The sequence below is a fragment of the Anolis carolinensis genome, unplaced genomic scaffold (genome assembly GCF_035594765.1).
Source record: "Anolis carolinensis isolate JA03-04 unplaced genomic scaffold, rAnoCar3.1.pri scaffold_9, whole genome shotgun sequence".
NCBI lineage: Eukaryota > Metazoa > Chordata > Lepidosauria > Squamata > Dactyloidae > Anolis > Anolis carolinensis.
The window spans coordinates 12,012,267-12,030,953 of record NW_026943820.1 but is presented as its reverse complement, the minus strand read 5'-3'; the positions used below and the strand labels follow the sequence as shown (position 1 = coordinate 12,030,953).

At 39.4% G+C, this 18,687-nt stretch overlaps 1 protein-coding gene and 1 long non-coding RNA gene across 3 annotated transcripts in view; one reads left to right on the top strand and one right to left on the bottom strand.

Annotated features, from left to right (window-relative positions):
* slc6a2 (solute carrier family 6 member 2) overlaps window positions 1-18,687 on the bottom strand; it is a 92,216-nt gene that overhangs the window by 6,330 nt on the left and 67,199 nt on the right. Inside the window, exons 12-16 of one of the 2 annotated variants that reach the window (XR_010000642.1) lie at window positions 17,254-17,353; window positions 9,036-9,136; window positions 6,004-6,171; window positions 2,315-2,379; window positions 118-189 (exon numbers count right to left, since the gene is read on the bottom strand). Coding sequence is in view for 1 of the 2 variants with exons in the window: in XM_003222924.4 (XP_003222972.2) it covers window positions 118-189; window positions 6,004-6,171; window positions 9,036-9,136; window positions 17,254-17,353 (441 nt within the window). In the remaining variant the exon portion in view is untranslated. The remainder of the gene's footprint in view (window positions 1-117; window positions 190-2,314; window positions 2,380-6,003; window positions 6,172-9,035; window positions 9,137-17,253; window positions 17,354-18,687) is intronic. The other variant, XM_003222924.4, reaches the window with a different exon arrangement.
* Window positions 1-18,687, top strand: part of LOC134293688 (uncharacterized) — a 453,696-nt gene that overhangs the window by 412,008 nt on the left and 23,001 nt on the right. The window lies entirely within an intron of this gene.

Sequence of the window (18,687 nt, the reverse complement as noted above, 5' to 3'; positions counted from 1 at the left end):
AAAACTTAATTACGATGGCGTTCTCAAAATGAGTTCTATTCATTCTGATCCCATATGGCTCTTTGTTAGAGTTTTTTTCTCAACAAAATGGAAGGAGGGGATGCAAAGAATACTAACCTTAAACTGTCTCACGTTCCCTTCTGCTACAAGATGGTGTTCATTCTCAGGTGTGATGCAGTAGGCTAGTCTCTAAAGACAGAGTACGAAGAGAAGAGAAAACCATTTTTGTAGACATCTATATTTATGCATTCATATTACGTGCATGGATCAACTTTACGTCAACATTTAAAACTTTTGACTCATGAGCAATTCTTTATAGGGCTGAATGAAGGTAAAGCTTTCCCTTTGATATTACTCTTCTTGGAAGTCTCAACTCTTTCCTACGAAGATGAGAAGCAAAATGCCACAAAACGAGACTGTGGAACAATGTTCAGATATGAACTCGGGGAGCCTCCAGGCCATTAAAAGCATTCCTTGGAATTTTTTTTTAAAAAAACGAAGTCATTTTTTTTACTTTTTCCAATCCTAAGGGTCTTCTTGGCAAGACTTGTTCCAAGTAGCTTTGTCTTTACATTCCTCTGAGGCTGAAAGAGTATGACTTGCTCCATATCACCCAATGGGCTTCATAGTCAACCAGAACCACAGGCTCAATATTCAAACCACTACACCACACTGAGATGATTACTTAACCAAAAAAACAACAACAACATATCAATGTTAATACAAATGGGGAAAAGAAGGTTGTGGTCCCCATGTCATCACAAAACCAATGCATTACAGGTAACATCACTCGGCTTCCCGTTTCTGAGAACTGAGTCCAATTCTCCTCTGAAATTTGCCTCCTTGTCTCAAGGTTATCTTCACAGAGAATTTTTTAAATTTATTTATTACAACATTTGTATCCCGCCCTTCTCACCCAAAAGGGGACTCAGGGCGGCTTACAATAAAACACACGTATATAAAAATATAAAATACAATACAAATCAATTAATATAGTTAACTAATTAATTACAGCAACATTCATAAAATACAATACTAAATAGCAGATAGGCGCAATCAGATCTAAAAATACGAGTCTGCTCGTATTTTTCTCCTACGTCTAGATATTTTTGGCTGGATCTTCACTGCCATATAATCCAGTTCAAAGCAGATAACCTGGATTTTATATGACAGTTCAGATGGGGCCTAAATAGTCAACATATCCCTTGATGGTGGCCAATACCTCACTTTCACCTCCATAGTTGAACTAAGGGCCCTTCCACACAGCCCTATAACCCAGAATATCAAGGCAGAATAACCCACAATATCTTCTTTGAACTGAGTTATCCGAGTCCACACTAACATAAATCCCAGTTCAAAGCAGATAACGTGGGATTTTATTCATCTGTGTGGAAGGGGCCTAAGCCTCATGTAAGTAAGATGGTGTTGAAAGCCTTGTAGACAAGGTGAGAAAAATGTGTGCATCATACTGTCTGGGTTGTTAATTGTCTTTCAAAATTTGTGACATAATAGATAATGACAACCTTTATTTGAACAGTGACAGCTTATTTTAACCCAGGAGCAAAGGAAGCTCTGAAAAATTCAGTCAATAACAGAGCAGGTATACAATCATAGTCTCATCCAAAAACCTATTCATGCAAGACTTTCTGATGAGGGGTAAATTTGCATTATTCCAGTCACTATGATTAAGGTATCCTGCAAAACCTTTGCTACAGAGTAATATGAAATAACAAAATTTTATACTATAAGTTGGAACAGAGTTTCTCAAACTGTGTTCCTCTCTTTTCTCCAAAAACCATGATGAAATGTAGCCCAACCATAGTTGTTTTTCACCAGTTAGGTGACTTGGAAGGTGTTGAACAGACTGCGCTCTGGCACCACGAGATAAACAGTCAATCTTAGGAAATGGGGCTACAAAGTGGAGTCCACGATATGTGAGTGTGGAGAAGAGCAAACCATAGACCACTGACTACAATGCAACCTGAGCCCTGCCACATGCACAATGAGGACCTTCTCACAGCGACACCAGAGGCACTCCAAGTGGCCGGTTTCTGGACAAAGGAAATCTAGTATAATGCCAAGTTTTCATTTTTTTGTGTTTTTAAATACATTATAATTGTATCCTCAATTTTCTTCCAACACAATAAATAAATAAACCAGTGAGAAAGAAAGTTGGATTATTCTGCAGTCATTAACATGGTAGAACAGGAATGGTTGCTAAGGATAAAAGAGCAACAACATGAAGTGATCTGAGAAAAATATCTACCCTAAGTCACCCTCTGTTTTGTTTTTTTAAAGCTCTCACTATACTCACAATCTTAGTGGCCATTTGTTTTCTTCTTTTTCTCAAGTACTGGATGGCAAAGGATGAAACCAGCCCTGGAGGAATTGAAACAATTCTTTGTGTGTACACTACAATTAGACCAAATGTTTGTTCAAGTAAGTTTTTAAATATGTTATTGCCTGACGAGAACCTTTTGATAGGGTGAGGGGTGCTTTTTAATGATTTCATGTTGATGTTTTAATGTGACAATTTTAATTCTGTTTAAAACGTTATCTTAGATGGGTTTTTTTGTGAGCTCTTTTGTGTCCCCCAAACGTGGCACATAAATGAAGTAATACACATTAATTATATAAGCAAGCAACACAGGCTGGATCTACACTGCCCTATATCCCAAGATCTGATTTCAGATTATCTGCTTATCCCAGACTATCTGGCAGTGTAGACTCATATAATCCAATTCAAAGAAGATAATCTGGGATCAGATTCTGGGATATAGGGCAGTGTAGATCCAGCCACAGTCTGAATTTTGGGCTTTCCTAAAGCCTGCTGCTCACCACCAGAACTGTGCAGGATTTCGGCTCAGAAAAATCAGCCTATTAGCCAGTCACTTTCTTTCAGGGTTTAGCTGTTCTCCATAAATAGTTTCCAGTTTCTTAGGGGTTGTCTACATAATTCTAATAAACCATACTCACCTTTTGTTTCATTCTGGCTGCCTTCAAGATGTTCCTCAACTTCTGGTGGGTATTGTGAGGTTAATCTGGTTTAGCCCCGTATTAAGAAAAGTCAGGGGATGTTCTGGAGTTTGCCAAAAAATACTAGAGTAAGTGTGCACAACTTGTGCCCTCTCCAGATGTTTTGGACTTTAGCTCCCAGAATTCCTGACCAGCTGGCTAGGGCTTCTGGGAGTTGGAGACCACAGGCTGTGCAGGCCTTCTCTAAAGCAAACCCATGGCTTTGGTGCAGTGTGGACAGCAGACTCACATCTGATTTGAGCTTGCATGCTGTTTATATGGGGCATTGCAACCACCCCCTTTGTCCTGCACTCATCATTATAGGGAAAAGGAGGTGGATCATGGCCATGTTACCACTGTTACTGCTCCTTACCAGCCATAAAGCTCTATGTGAGTTCTTGGCCATTGGTGGAACCCCATGCTGATATCAACAGAGGAACCCACATGACCAATAAGAGGTCACTGGAGAAATTGACTCCCTCCTTCTTCACGGTCATGCAGGTACCTCTGCTGATGTTAGCATGGGACACCTGCAATGTTCAGGAGCTTGACAAGTGAGGTTATGGTCTAGCAGGGCCAATGCAATCTCAGCCCAGGTGGACCATGTGTATACCCTAACTCAACACTACTGTGGGTTCAGAACAGTGCATGTGGCCACCTTCAATATCTATCCAACGCATTTCTGTTCCAGACCAGCTCCTGATTTACTGGCCAGTTTAGACACCACACCACCTCAGTCTAGTGACAAATGACAACCTATTCTGAACCTGTTTCCCAATATTGGATGTTCAGAATGAAGACCAAATGCTGTCCCCACAAGCCATGTTAGTGAAAGTCTGAAAATCTATTGGCAACGGAAACAGCTTCGACTTAGCTCCTCATACTGTGGATTTCTTGACAGTTAAGAGAAGAAGGCTTTCCAATAGTAGTGACAGGAAAATTAATATGATCACAGATCTGAAACCTGTATGGTTTGGAGATGGTAATTGGAAGGAGAAGGCAACAAGCGCAATTGCCATGCAGAATAATGGGCTGTGCTTTTTCACTATAGAAACAAAGATTCTCTCGAATTGGAGAACAGTGTGTCTTCCCTGAAGGTACATATAATTGCCATATGGTGAACATTTGGAATTGTAACCACAGATCAATTAATCTGGATGGTGTAATGTTGTGCACTGATACATCACCATTTTGGTTCTGAAATGGGGCAATTTATGGGGGAAGGAGAGCCTGACTTACCTTTTCCTTAAAAAGGGAAATGACACAGCCCTCATTTCCTATGAGGTAACTCTAATTCGTATGGAAATTTCTGCCTTTTTCAACCTCAGTCGAGTACCAACTATAAATATTTTAATATCACTATTGCCTTTAGGAGCAGTGGTGTCACTAGGGTTGGTGTCATCCAATGTGGTAATCCATGTTGTCACCCCTATAGACCTCCTACTATACTAGACCATACAGAATCTTAGTCATCTTCTTTGTACTAATGTTACTCATAAATTTCGCTCATAAATTTGAACATTCATCTCAAGGGCTGTTTATCAATGACAAAACTTTGGAAATGGGCATTTTGCAAAACTTGGTTCCATCTGTATTTTTGCTTATCCATCCTTATACGAATATTAGAACTAATGTAGACATAAGATGGAGAAAATCAGAATGGTTTCTCTTGATTTGCATGGTAACAACCTGGAAGGGGGTGAGAGGTATTCATTTTGATCTTTGGTGCTAAATGAAGGGGTAGCTAATTCCTATTGAATTGTTTCCCTGTGTTGTGACTCAGCTGGAGCCTCAGAGTGACTCTGATGGGGATTATGGGATTCAGGTTCAAGATGACTCTGATGGGGATTATGGGATTCAGGTTCAAGATGACTCTGATGGGAATTATGGGATTCAGGTTCAGAGTGTTCCTGCTGTGGAAGATGAGGAACAGGAAGGCTTTCTCATGGCAGGGAATGGTGTTGGTGATACTGAAGATGATACTGAAGCTAGCCAGGTGCAAAGTGACTCAAGAAGGGAGGACAGCTCCCAGCCTGATAGCATACAGACAAACGCTAATGCTAACGAGCAGTCTGGCCTTGACGAAATGGCATCTTTGGATCGAGCTGGCCGTTTGGAATCCCGGGTTCCCAGGAGTGTTAGAATAGCAAACAAGAGAGAGGTCAGAGGCCAAAGAAATGTGTTCATGCTATGCAAAGGGTATTAAAAGAGTGTGCTGAGAGAGAAACCTTTGTAAAAGCAACTTCTCGTTTGAGTCAAGAAGCCAGTTCTTGCTTTCCCAGATTATCTTGCAGCCTTTGTGTATTCATGTTCATGGGACTTTGTCATGCATTAATGGAACCTTGTTTTATGCCTAATGTTTTCTTGGATTATTCTTTATAGCTTTGTTTTGCAACAATATTTTGGAACTTTACTTTTGCTTTTTAAGAACTATTATTTTCCTATTTCCTAATAAACTATAAAAGACTTCAACCTGTGTACAGCCTGGTGTATTTAGCAAGGTGAAGCTAACCTGAGGTGCAACACCCTGATGGAAATCAATCCCCACCCACCAAAAGTTTCTATTTTTATATATTGGAAATGATTTTTATCATTGTTACTAACATCATAGTCAGAGAGATAATTAGAAATCAGGTAATGCTTTGGGGCAAAACAAATATGGTCCCACGCTACTTCTTTAATCCAGTGTTGGCCACATCTGCTCTGAACTAAAGACAAAAATGCTGGGAAATCCATGGATGGTTTTTCTTCCCATGTCCCATAATAGGTCAGAATCTAGGGTGCTTTAGCTTCAAATGTCCAGGACAGGAAGCAAAGAAGAGTGCTAAATCCTTCCTGAAAACGTCAAATTACTTAAAAGCAGTTTCCGAAAGGTCACCTCTCCGCATAGCGTTTGTGGAATTAAGGAAAGCAAACTCTTAGCTTAACGCCGGCGATTTTCATTTCACAAAGAACATTTCCATGACATTTCATTGTTTTTAAACTCACTTGTTTAAAGGTCCCCCGTGCTTTCAGTAATTTATACAGAATGCAGGCAGGCACAAGGATCATCGAAGACGACGCTATGCCCCATCCGACAGTATTGGCCCACGGTGGGAAGACGTACTCATCGTAGGTCAGAGGTTTGAAAGTTGTAACGCTGACTATTACCACAAACTAGGAGGGAATCGGGGAGAAGAAGATACGTTTCAGTTTTCAATTGAAGCTTAAATCTCTTCCAAGTTAGAAAAGGAAAAAAAAGATGACTCTTGCTATGTTGTCTGCAAACCATCTTGAGATGTTTATGGGCCTTACATTTAGCTGACCACATTATTCTCAGATTAGTGGCGTACATCATGCATCCCTTCCAGTGTTGTTGGACTGTAACTTCCAGGATTCATCGCAATGGATTATGCTGGCTAAAGCTGCTTGGAGATGTAGTCCATCAACTTTTGGAGAGCCACATGATTTCCACATCTGCTCAGGATTACAATTAAACTGAGTTTAACCTGTTGATGGCTGGCCCAAGTTAAATGATCCCAAAACATTATTGGTGCTCTGGTTAGCAACCAAAAGTGTGCTGCAAATTATATCTTAATACTGATGGGTAAATCTGTTAGCATTACTTCCTCCCATTTTTCTCTCACAAATCCAACATTTGGATCTTGCAACTTTGGTAAATTCTAATTTTTTAAAAATGCACTGTTCTAATTCACCTATCCCAAAGAGATCAGCAAATCAATTTCTCACACATTAATGATTTTGAAAATTTTTACAAAATTCAGATAAAATGTGACCTGAGATAAAGATTTTCATCAATTCCTAACTTAGGAGGAGTAACAAGCAGATGACCATGTCAAGAGGGATGATATTTTTCTGCATTGTGATAAGAAATAAGAAATGTGATAAGAGATAAATGACATGTAGGTATGAATGTTTGTATTAAATGTGCAATATGCTCACAGCATGAAATATAAGATAATATCAATAAAAATATATTTTTAAAAAAGATATTTTTCTGCATTGTATTTTAGGAATTGTATACTTCAGAGTAAGCAAATGGCAAGACCATCTTTTAGTATTCCTTGTCTAAGAAAACTCAATGAAATGTATGGTGTCGCCATAAGTACACGGGCAACTTGACGGTGCATGTACACACATCATATTTTAAATTCTAACCACTTATTCCAAAATCTTAATCGCTTCTGCTAACTGCACTCCATATTTGTGTTTTGTGCCATGGCATCCTTAGCTATTGCAAACCAAAGCACGAGCACAAATAGCTATGTGTCAGACAGAGGACTGAGCCTATACGCAACTAGTTGTTTAATATCAATTGTCAAGTTAAATCTTGCCACAAAGAAAGGCCTCAGCAGTTTTGATTTGCTTATAATGTCAGTTATTACTCCTGCCATTCAAATATTGAATCAAAGGCATTCAATATTTTTTAAAGGGTGCAGCGTGAAGTGACAGTTTCTTCCCCGGCAGCATTGCAGATGTGAAACAACAGCCTTCTGTGATTGGTTTTAGCTATGAATAGGTTTTTAATCGGTTTAAGGGGTTTAACTGTTTATTTGTAATGCCGTTAATATTTAATTCTATTGTAGTGTTTGGATGTTTTTCAGGTTTTAAATTATATTGTATCGGTTTTACTGTCGGCCTCTTTGAGTCTCTGTTTTGAAGAGAAAAAAAGCAGAGTATAAATAATAATAACAACAAGTAAAGCTGGTGATTAGCTTACACTAGTGAAGTGGTCCCCAACTTTTAGTGTCCCAGATGTTTGGGACTTCGTATTCAAATAACACACATTGAATGCATACACTTATCTCACATCACATTTCTGAATGAGGAGGCATTTCATAAGATCTCCATAAAAGATGTAGAGTGTGGATTAGGGCTGTGCATAATTTTGTTTTTAATTAGCAATTAGTATCTAATTTGTAAGTTTTGTATATTAAAACAGATATTAAGAAATATGGGGGGCACTCATGCAAAAACTTAAGAATCAATACTCAGCAATACTTTTTTGTTTAAATTCTGTAATGCTTGGAAACCTCTCAAAGTCAGTTTGATGTTGAGCGCAAGTGAAATGAAGCCATAAAGGCTGCATTCCTCTTTCAATTAATGGCATCTTGCTATGAGGAGGGGAAAGCAGCAGGGTGGTGCAAGCTGAGCTGGGAAAGAGACTGAGAGAACACAGAATTCTGGGAAGTGTAGTTTGTGAAGATGAGGAGCCCCATGGCAGAGAATTCAAAAGACCCTACCCAAAACTACAATTCTGCAAAGAGGACTGACTGATGCTTCAATACTAGTGAGTAAATATGTGCTGGCCTGGGAAGATACCCCTAGATTGAAGTTCTATTTGTTAATATGATTGACATTCAATGAAATAGCTGTTGAAATAACCTTTTTTTTTTTAAAAAAAAAAAACATGCTTTGTCAAAACTTTTAAAAAATTCCCAAAATCAGTAGATGTGTGAATATTTCCAAAATTTTGGGAGAATGATCCCCTGTTATCTTGTATCATTGCATAGAAAATTCTAGGAGATAGCTCTTGTAGTTTTTCAAAGATTTTACAAACAAATTTTTATTTTAAAATTTTTCCCAAAACTCAGCAGATGAGTGAAATGTTCTGAAACTTGGTGGGATAACAGTGGTAAATGTGTTCTATAATTGTAGCCAGTTTCATGTCAATAGCTTTAATAGTGATGGAGAAAGGTGCCCCTGAAGTTTCCCCATTTGCACAATTACTTAATGAAAAGTAACAAAAAATAGTTAACTTGCTATAGTTACGATACAGACCCTGTCCAATTTTAGAAACATTTTAGAAACACCCCCCCCCTAATTTCTTAATGAGTATTGATTTTTTTTTCATTAAGCGCACAGTCCTAGTTTGGATACCAATATACCTTCTCCTTCTTTGTACTTTTCTTCATCTGCATACAAAGAGACTTTAGGTTATACTGAAAAAGGCAGGGGAGAATATATCCTACCAGAAACGCAAGTTCTCCTCTTTCTACTGAAATATTAGAAGAGCTTACCAACAAAAAAGCTGGGCTCACAAATTTCCAACACAATCTCCAATAGAGGCCTGGCTTGAAACCCATCATTTGTTGGATATCTTCACTGAATCTGTCCACACCTGAAGATGGATGACAAATATTGGAACATGTAGATACATTTGACTACATTGGACATTATTGCACTTATTGCAAATACGGAGGGACTTTGGTACCCTCTGTGGATACCAAGCTACACAACAAGAACACTAAGGCAGAAAATCCCACAATATCTGCTTTGAACTGGGTTATCTGAGTTGACACTGCCATATATTCAAGTTCAAAGCAGATAATGTGGGATTTTATACAGCTGTGTTGAAGGGGCCTTATTCTGTCTTCAAATTCATCCCTGAAGCAGTAGGTTCATATTTGTACTAATAAATCAAAAGTATTCCTGCATGGAAATTTCAGCTTTTTCCTAGATGCAGCTTAATGGCCATAACAAAAAGATACGTTAGTCAAAAGACATTGTTTTGGTTGGTGCTAAAATGTCAACTGAGCCTTTCAGCTAAGCAGTGCTTCCCAAGGGTCACGAAAACAATTGGAGAAGAGAGAAAGGAGCAGGTTAACTCCAACAACAATAGGTGCATGCCAGATTTAACTAACGATCATCTTGAGCATTACCTGCGGCCATAACAAACTTGTGCGTTATAGAGAAATGGGTCATAATGTGGCCATGAAAAGAAAATCAGTTAACTGCTTGAGACAGATGATTTGGTGAGTGGGGTGGGCATCTTCTAATATCCATTCATGGAAAGGGATAAGAATGTCAGAGCCAGGAAGAGAAGAAGAAATGGTAGTGATTAGGATAGAAGGGAATTCCAATAAATAAACCTGCTGGGAGAGTCCCGAATCCAGAATGAAACTATTCTAAAGAGATGGTTGAATGCTACATTAATAGTTGGGAAGAATAAGAAAGGACACCTGATACTTTGGATCCTATCCTCCTCAGCAATAATTTTACGTGACAGCCCTTCAAATTATGGAAGATGGCAGTCCGACGTTCTCTTAATGATTTCTTCTCCAGGCCAAGCATATGGATATGTTTATATTTCTTTCAAATATCTGGGCAGTTGCTGCCAGACTTCAGTCAAAGAGCAACCCCCAAGTGTCATTTTTAAACCATCAGGAAAACAAAATAAATTGGATGTCAGCATGTTATTCAACAAAAACATGTAATCCAAGTTAATTAAAAAATGATGAACAGCTGTTGGTCCAGTCACATAACTTGCTTTTGCTAAAACAGCTTCTTTGCGTTACTGGTGCAGGGACAATTCAGTGGTTGCTCTCCGAAGCGTGGTGGTCAAATCTCATCCTCATAGCTAGTGACACTCCTAAGGAGAGTCCAAATGTTCAGATCATTAGATGGATCCATATCAATAAAGCCCTTTTTTCTATCTTCGTCTTTATCGAGAGCCCTTCTACTCTGTGTTGCAATCGTGATATGATTCCACTTCAATTGTCATGGCTGCATTCCATGGGATTTTGGTGTTTGTAGGTTGGGGAGGCGCCAGAGTATTCCAGCTGAGACTTCCAGGTCTTCTTCTTTTTCATTCGTTCAGTCGTTTCCAACTCTTCATGACCTCATGGACCAGTCCACGCCAGAGCTCCCTGTCGGCCGTCGCTGCCCCCAGTCACTTCAAGGATACCATCCCTCCATCTTGCCCTTGGTTGGCCCCTCTTCCTTTTTCCTTCCATTTTCCCCAGAATCCTTCTCTTCTCCAAGCTTTCCTGTCTTCTCATGATGTGGCCAAAGACCTTCATTTTTGTCTCCAATATCCTTTCCTCCAGTGAGCAGCCGGGCATTATTTCCTGGAGGATGGACTGGTAATCATCCTTAAATGAAATCCCAGGATCTCATAAAATGAAATTATGCTAGTTGAAATGCAAAATCCTGGCAAATCACGTTTTATTGATTAGCCCATTGGCCGTATCAAAACATTTAACACATAGACATACATACATAAACTTACAACCATTAAAAAAGAAGTTAAAATAAACAAGCTGTTAACAAAATCCCGTTCAGGTCAAATATCTGCATCACCTCCACAGTTTACCCCAATTGATTCCAAATATGCAATTCTCAGCTGTGTTGCTTTGAATAGGAAAAGGGCTGTTTTGTGTGTTATTTTAGGATTCTGGCCAGCCAACAAAAAAGAAATTTTAATATGTGGTCCCAGTGTATTTTGTGAATAATGTATGGCCCGAGGCATTGGTCTCTCTCTTTCTTATACAATTCACAGTCAAACAGTACTTGTGCAATATCCTCCACCTCTGATGCTCCACAAATACAAAATCGTTCATTGTATGGAACTTGATTAAACCTTCCGTGTTTGACCATCATATCCAGCTGCTCAAAATGAGCTCTGGTAAATACCCTCCTGAGGTGTTTAGGCATTTCTGTCATTAGATACCTGGCTGTTTGGAAAGTATGTTTAAAATGGCTTAACCATTTCAATGAGCCAGCTTTACTCAGGGTAGCAATGTCTTTTTGGCCTTCTATATCCAGTACTCGTTGAGCAACTATTTTTGGGTCTAGTTCTTCTAAGAGATTTGGATACCGAATCGGAAGTCCACAACTCCTAATGTATTTTGTCAGATGAACTAGCCAAGAGGACTGATGTTGATTTTCTATCTGCTTTAACAGGCTAGTTGAAATGGAATCATGGTACTATAATAGTGAATGGATCCTGGAGTTTGTTCTCAGTTCTTGACCTTCTCTTCCAACCGTGGTGGGACTTTTCTCTGAAGGGAACGAGTCTGCCTATCGGGATGTGGTGGATCAGCTGCTCTCATGGTGCAGGGAAAATAATCTGGTTGTTAACATCAATAAGACCAAGGAGCTTACAGTGTACTACCGGAAGGATAGACCAGAAATCCATCCCTTGGTCATAAATGAGGACCAAGTGGAGCAGGTGGCCAGTTTTGAGTTCCTGGGTGTCACTGTTAAGGAGGATCTGACTTGAGGTGTTCATATGCCAGTATTGCTTAAGAGGGCCCAACAGAGACTGTACGACATGAGACTTCTAAGGATCCAACAACTGAATGAAAACCCAGTGGTCACTTTCTACCGTTGTGCTATAGAGAGTGTCGTAACCTACTGCACAGTGGCAGATAGGAAGGTGCTCCAGAGGGTCACCACTACTGCACAGAGATTCATTGGTTGCTCTCTTCCCTCCTTGGAAGAACCATATAGGTCCCATAGCCTTAAGAAAGCTCAGAGCATTCTTTGAAATCCATCTCACCCAGCATATTTTTGAATTATTATAATAATATAATAATAAAACTTTATTTATACCCCGCCACCATCTCCCCGCGGGGACTCGGGGCAGTTCACATGGGGCAAAGCCCAGTCAACATAGTTCACAAAAGTAACAACATAAATACATTAGCACAATATACACAAATTAAAACACAATAAGGTAATAAAACAAAAGTTAATATAATAATAATAATATCAAACAACCAACCAATACAATTACCATCTGGCAAATGGTACTGGGTGACAAAGACAAACAAACTGAAAGATAGCTCTTCTCCTAGAACTATGGCTATGCTGAACTCCTTGGTTTCACATTGACATGGCATTGGGATTGTGTGGTGGTGGTTGGGGTGTGGAGGGATGGGTGTGTTGTTTTGTGGTGTTTCTTGGGGAAAGCATTTAATTTTGTTGTGCAATAGCACAACGTCAATAAAGCTATTCTAATTCTAATGTCTACAGGGATGAGAGCAAAGGTCAGAATTTTACAGGAGGCAACAGATAGTAGTATTAGACTGCTACTGATGTTCTGGTATTGTACATGAGCTTGGTAGGACTTTCCCCAGCATACACCACAAAACAACACACCCATCCCTCCAGACCTCAACCGCCACCACACAGCCCCTAATGCCACGTCAATGTGAAACCATGGAGTTGGTGTACCGTGAACTGTCCCCTCCCAATTTGATGCCACTGCCAATCATTGATCAGAGTTGAATTTAACCCTCCTCCAAAAAAACCCCCCTCATTCAATGGTTCTTTTAAAGTCCTGTGGTTTTTGGCTCCACCACACTGCGAGTCACTGTTGTAGTGGAAGTGGTATTTTCAGGTCCCACATCACCTCTGATATTGATAAAGCTTGTAAAAGTGGATCTGTATATTGAGGGGTTCTTAAGAGTTTTTGTGACTTAGGAATTAGGAAAGCGATCCAGACTGGAGTGGTTACTTGCTTCCTCCTTTTGTTTGTGACATCTTGAAAGATGGCTTCAGCCAAGCAAACGAATGGAAATTACCTGCCAGGGCCCAAGTATGCAAAGCCCTGCAATCAAGGGCATTTAGACAAGAAGACAGTAATTGAGTGCATGATTTATATGAAGCTCTCTGCCTTCAAAGTAGCGGCTTGGAAGCTTCCCGGTTCACTCCTGGGCTGGACAATATGTCATTAAGAACCCATTTCTCCCCAGTTGTCCGGCTGTGTTTAGTAAACTCTGTAAGGAGCTGTTATAATAAATACACCCCTAGCTTTTCCACCTCAGGTTACCTAAGTGCATTCATTTTCATTTGCGGGAGGAGAATAGGCATTTGGCTGCCTGCCTAGCAATGTTATGGTTGTGTATGCAGTGCAAACGGGGGAGTAAAATTCATCTCACTGTCTCCTTTACAAGGCTGGGGTGTGTTTACGTCTGCTGGCTATTGACATATAGAGAGCATCAGAGGACAAATGTGTGTCTTCTGATGTTGCATTACAACTAATGACAAAATTTTGAAGTGGGTTTTCCAGAAAAGGTGAACCTGTGTTGTCGAAGGCTTTCATAGATGGAATCACTGGGTTGCTGTGAGTTTTTTTTTTTTTGGCTGTATGGCCATGTTCCAACAGCATTCTCTCCTAACGTTTTGCCTGTGTACGTAGCTGGCATTTTCAGAGGTTCTGTTGGCAGTGGAGCAAGTAGAGTGTATATATAGTAAAAAGGTAAAGGTTTCCCCTGACGTTAAGTCCAGTCGTGTCCGACTCTGGGGGTTGGTGCTCATCTCCATTTCTAAGCCGAAGAGCTGGCATTGTCCGTAGACACCTCCAAGGTCATGTGGCCGGCATGACTGCATGGAATGCCGTTACCTTCCCGCCGGAGCGGTACCTATTGATCTACTCACATTTGCATGTTTTCAAACTGCTAGGTTGGCAGAAGTTGGAGCTAACAGCGGGCGCTCACTCCGCTCCCCGGATTTGAACCTGGGACCTTTTGGTCTAAAAATTCAGCAGCTCAGTGCTTTAACACACTGAGCCACACTATTTAATGTCCAGGGTGGGAGAAAGAACCCTTGTCTATTTAAAATGAGTTTGAATATATATTGGGATACCAAGGTGCTTGTTTATAAAGCTATTGTCCTCCCAACCTGCTATATGCCTGTGAAACATAGGCTGTCTACAGATGTCACACTCAACTTCTGGAATGATTCCATCAACATTGCCTCTGAAAAATCCGGCAAATCTCTCAGGAAAATAGGCAGACAAATTTCAGTGCGCTGGAAGAAATAAAGACCACTGACATTGTCCAAATGCATGATCACCGTCTCCCAAAGCAGTTACTATACTCCGAACTCAAGAACAGGAAATGTAATGTTGGTGGACAGGAAAAGAGATTTAAAGATGTGCTCAAAGCCAACCAACTGTGGCATAGACACTGGGAAACAGAGAGACCTGAACCTTACGCACTCAAACTGGAGGTCAGCTGTGACCAGCAATGCTTCAGAAGTCGAAGAGGCATGAATGGAGGGCTTAAGGGAGAAACGTGCCAAGAGGAAGGCACATCAAGCCAACCCTGGTCGGGACCACCTTCTACCTGGAAACCAATCTCCTCACTGTGGAAGAACATGCGGGTCATGAATAGGTCTCCACAGCCACCTACGCATCCACCACCAAGACACTTGGAGGACCATCATCCTTAGGCTATGAGAGATTGCCTAAGTAAGAATATATATTAACACTCCACTTGCTTCACTGCCAACAGAACCAACAGATGCAGGCAAAATGTCAGAAACATGAACATACAGCCTAAAAAACTCACAGCAACCCAGTGATTCCAGCCATGAAAGCCTTCGACAACATAGGTGAACCTTCGTGCTTGCTTCCCAGGGAAAGGAAGTATTTATTTTGTAGACAAATGTTCCCTTCATGTGAGTCCAAGCTCAGGCTTAGCATTGTATGTTCTGTGGTACAGTCAAAACTCAATAGTACAGTGCAGACACTAGACCTAAATATATGAAGACACCAGATCCCATCTAACTATGGAAACTAAGCAAAGTCAGCCTTTGCTAATACCTGATGAAATAGCAGTTTTGTTGTTGTGTGCCTTCAAGTCATTTCCAACTTGTGTCCACCTGAAGGCAAACCTATCACAGGGAAAACATTTGTGATTGCCTTTCTCTGAAACAGAGAGAATATGGCTTGACCAAGGTCACCACATGGGCTTCCATGTCCAAGTCTCTAGAGTCTCAATCAGACATTAAAACCACAACACTGCACTAGTTCAAGGAATAGCAGGTGCTGTTGGTTATTTTTCAGAAGACGACAATGACAAACCACCTCTGAGTATTCTTTGACCAAGAAAGCATTACAAAATCCATGGGGCCACCATAAGCTGATAGGCAACTTGAAGGCATAGACACATATACAAATTTACCCTGTTTCCCCGAAAATAAGACATCCCCCAAAAATAAGACCTAGTAGAAGTTTTGCTGAATTGCTAAATATAAGGCCTCCCCTGAAAGTAAGACCTAGCAAAGTTTTTGTTTGGAAGCATGCCCAGTGCCTGCCAAACAGAACACTACAGGGTTGTTGTATGTCTTTCGGGCTGTGTGGCCATGTTCCAGAAGTATTCTCTCCTGACGTTTCGCCCACATCTATGGCAGGCATCCTCACAACCTCTGAGAAAGACATACAACAACCCCATGAAAGCCTTTGACAACACATAGAACACCAGAGCATGCAGGATTGGTAAATGTACATACCAGTTGTACATGGAAATAACGGTAGTAACAAGAAATTATTGATAGGATTCACAGTTTGTCTGGTTATGCTGATTTGTGATGACAACTACTGTACAGTATATAATAAATGTTCATTTTTTGTTCAACAATAAATGTGAATTTTTCTTCATGGAAAAATAAGACATCCCCTGAAAATAAGACCTAGCACATCTTTGGGAGCAAAAATTAATATAAGACACTGTCTTATTTTCGGGAAAACACGGTACTAGCTGAGACATGTATTTCGCAATTGAACTGATATTTGTGTTAGTAGTAACAGTAGGATATTAGCAGAGACAAGAAGTAGAGAACACCCAACCAAAGTCACATGAGCTCAACACATTTCAAGCTACATATATATTGTAATGGTCTTCTTCAGGGATAACTTTATATCTATCTTTATATCATCTATCTGTCTATCTATCCATCCGCACATATACAAATATATGTTTAAGTCTCCCTTATTTTTGTAGGTTACACGTCATTCAAACACTGAGAAGTTACAATGACACATATTTTTACTAGCGCACATTTTCCTAAATACAGTAGAGTCTCACTTTGGATAATCCAGAACATTGGATATCTAATGCATTTTTGTAGTCAATGTTTTCAATGCATTGTGTTATTTTGGTGCTAAATTCATAAATACAGTAATTACTACACAGCATTAATGTGTAATTTACTACCTTTTCTGTCAAATTTGTTGTATAACATGATTTTTTGGTGCTTAATTTGTAAAATCATAACCTATTTTGATGTTTAATAGGCTTTTTCTTAATCTTTCCTTATTATCCAACATATTCGCTTATCCAACATTCTGCCGACCCGTTTATGTTGGATAAGTGAGACTCTACTGTATACTATTTCAGCTTATGAGCCTTTCTTAAAAAAATCCCTTCTGCTTATTATTACAAAGCCATATATATCACAACAATGTTTTGGGTCTTGTTTTACTTACCACAATGAAAATAAAAAATAAAATTACAAATAAATGAGGTGAAGCAATCCTCACTTGAGGCACAAGGCCAGCATTGTCTGTTAATAATCTTGGGTGGATACAGTTGTAACTTAATCCCGAGAGATCCTCGTGTTCCTTCTCCCCAACGCTATTATGACGTTATTTGCAGCTATCACATTGGACCAGTTTCCAGTGAGAGAACAATGAAGGTATTTTTCATCCCCTTTCTGCCAACTTACCATAAAACCAAGAAACGCCAATGGCTTCCATTAAAACAGCGAACAAGATGGATGTTCCTGCAGCAAATGTGTCTAGTAGGGTAAGCACATAGATTCCACCCTAGGCAAGGATAAGGAAACAAAATAAGGATATGGAAACATTCAATAAGATATATGGCCCATATTCCTAGACTATCTCCAAATACCAAAAGCTTGTTTAATTTGCTTAGCTCTCACTATGTCCAATCAATCACTTTCAACACAAGATGACCTTGAATTCAATGCAAATAAGAATAATAATATTGATGGTTGTTTGTTTGCAGTAATTGCATACTTCTGGTTGAATTTTGGAAAAACACAGTTAGTCTTTCACATTTGCTGGGATTAGGGGCATTGGACCCCTGTGAATATGAAAAACCATGAATACAATATTACTATTTTAAAAAAAATCTGAGAAAAATATTTATCTAGGAATACCAAGGTCTTCTAGCATGACTCTATGGTCACCTTTCTGGAGAAAGTTGACCAAGAATTGCACTGGAAGGCCTAGAGATTCCCATAAAGGTGTCTTTAGGAATCTTGAGGTCTTCCACCAGGACCTTGGAAGACCTACAGATTTCTAGCAAAAATTATCAAATCTGCAAAAAGTTAAACTTGCAAACATGGCCAAATGTACTATTAACTTTTGAATCAGACATTTTGCTGTTCATTGCTTTTTCTTCATGCTTTATTAACATGCTATTTAAAAATAGCAATAAGCCACCTTGGGTGCCAAGCTGGGTAGTAGATATTATAGCAATAAAATAAATAAATTGGTTTGGAATAAAAAGTTAAAATATACCTATGCGTCAGACCTCAAAGAAAATTGGCTTAAGATGTTTCATCGATGATACATGACACCGATAAAACTATCCAAAATGTATAAGAATGCTGAAAAAAATGTTGGAAGTGTCTGGAACATGAGGGAAGTTTTTTTTCATCTATGGTGGACTTGCAAAATAACTACTAGCTATTGGACAAAGATCCACGAGGAGCTGCAAAAAATATTCAAAAAGAACTTTTCCAAAGAAACCAGAACATTATCTTCTAGGTTTATTAGATAAGGACTTTTTTGACAAAAATGAAGACATTCTGTTCACATATCTCTTGACGGCCGCGAGGATTGTTTTTGCGAGAACATGGAAATTACAAGAAACACCGGACCTGGACTCAAATCAAAGTGAGGGAGGTTAAAGATATGGACCAACTAACTTTTTTTCTTAAAAAGAATTCGGGAAACCCCATAAAACAAACAGACTGGTAGTCAGTAGAAAACTACTTCAGAAGAATGAAGAAATAATTGACTATTAATAATTGGAGAAAAATTAGGGTCAGAAGGACAATGAATAATTTTAGAGGAAAGAAACAAGTGGACCCTAACCACTAAGGACTAAAGGAAGTCACAGTATTTTTTAT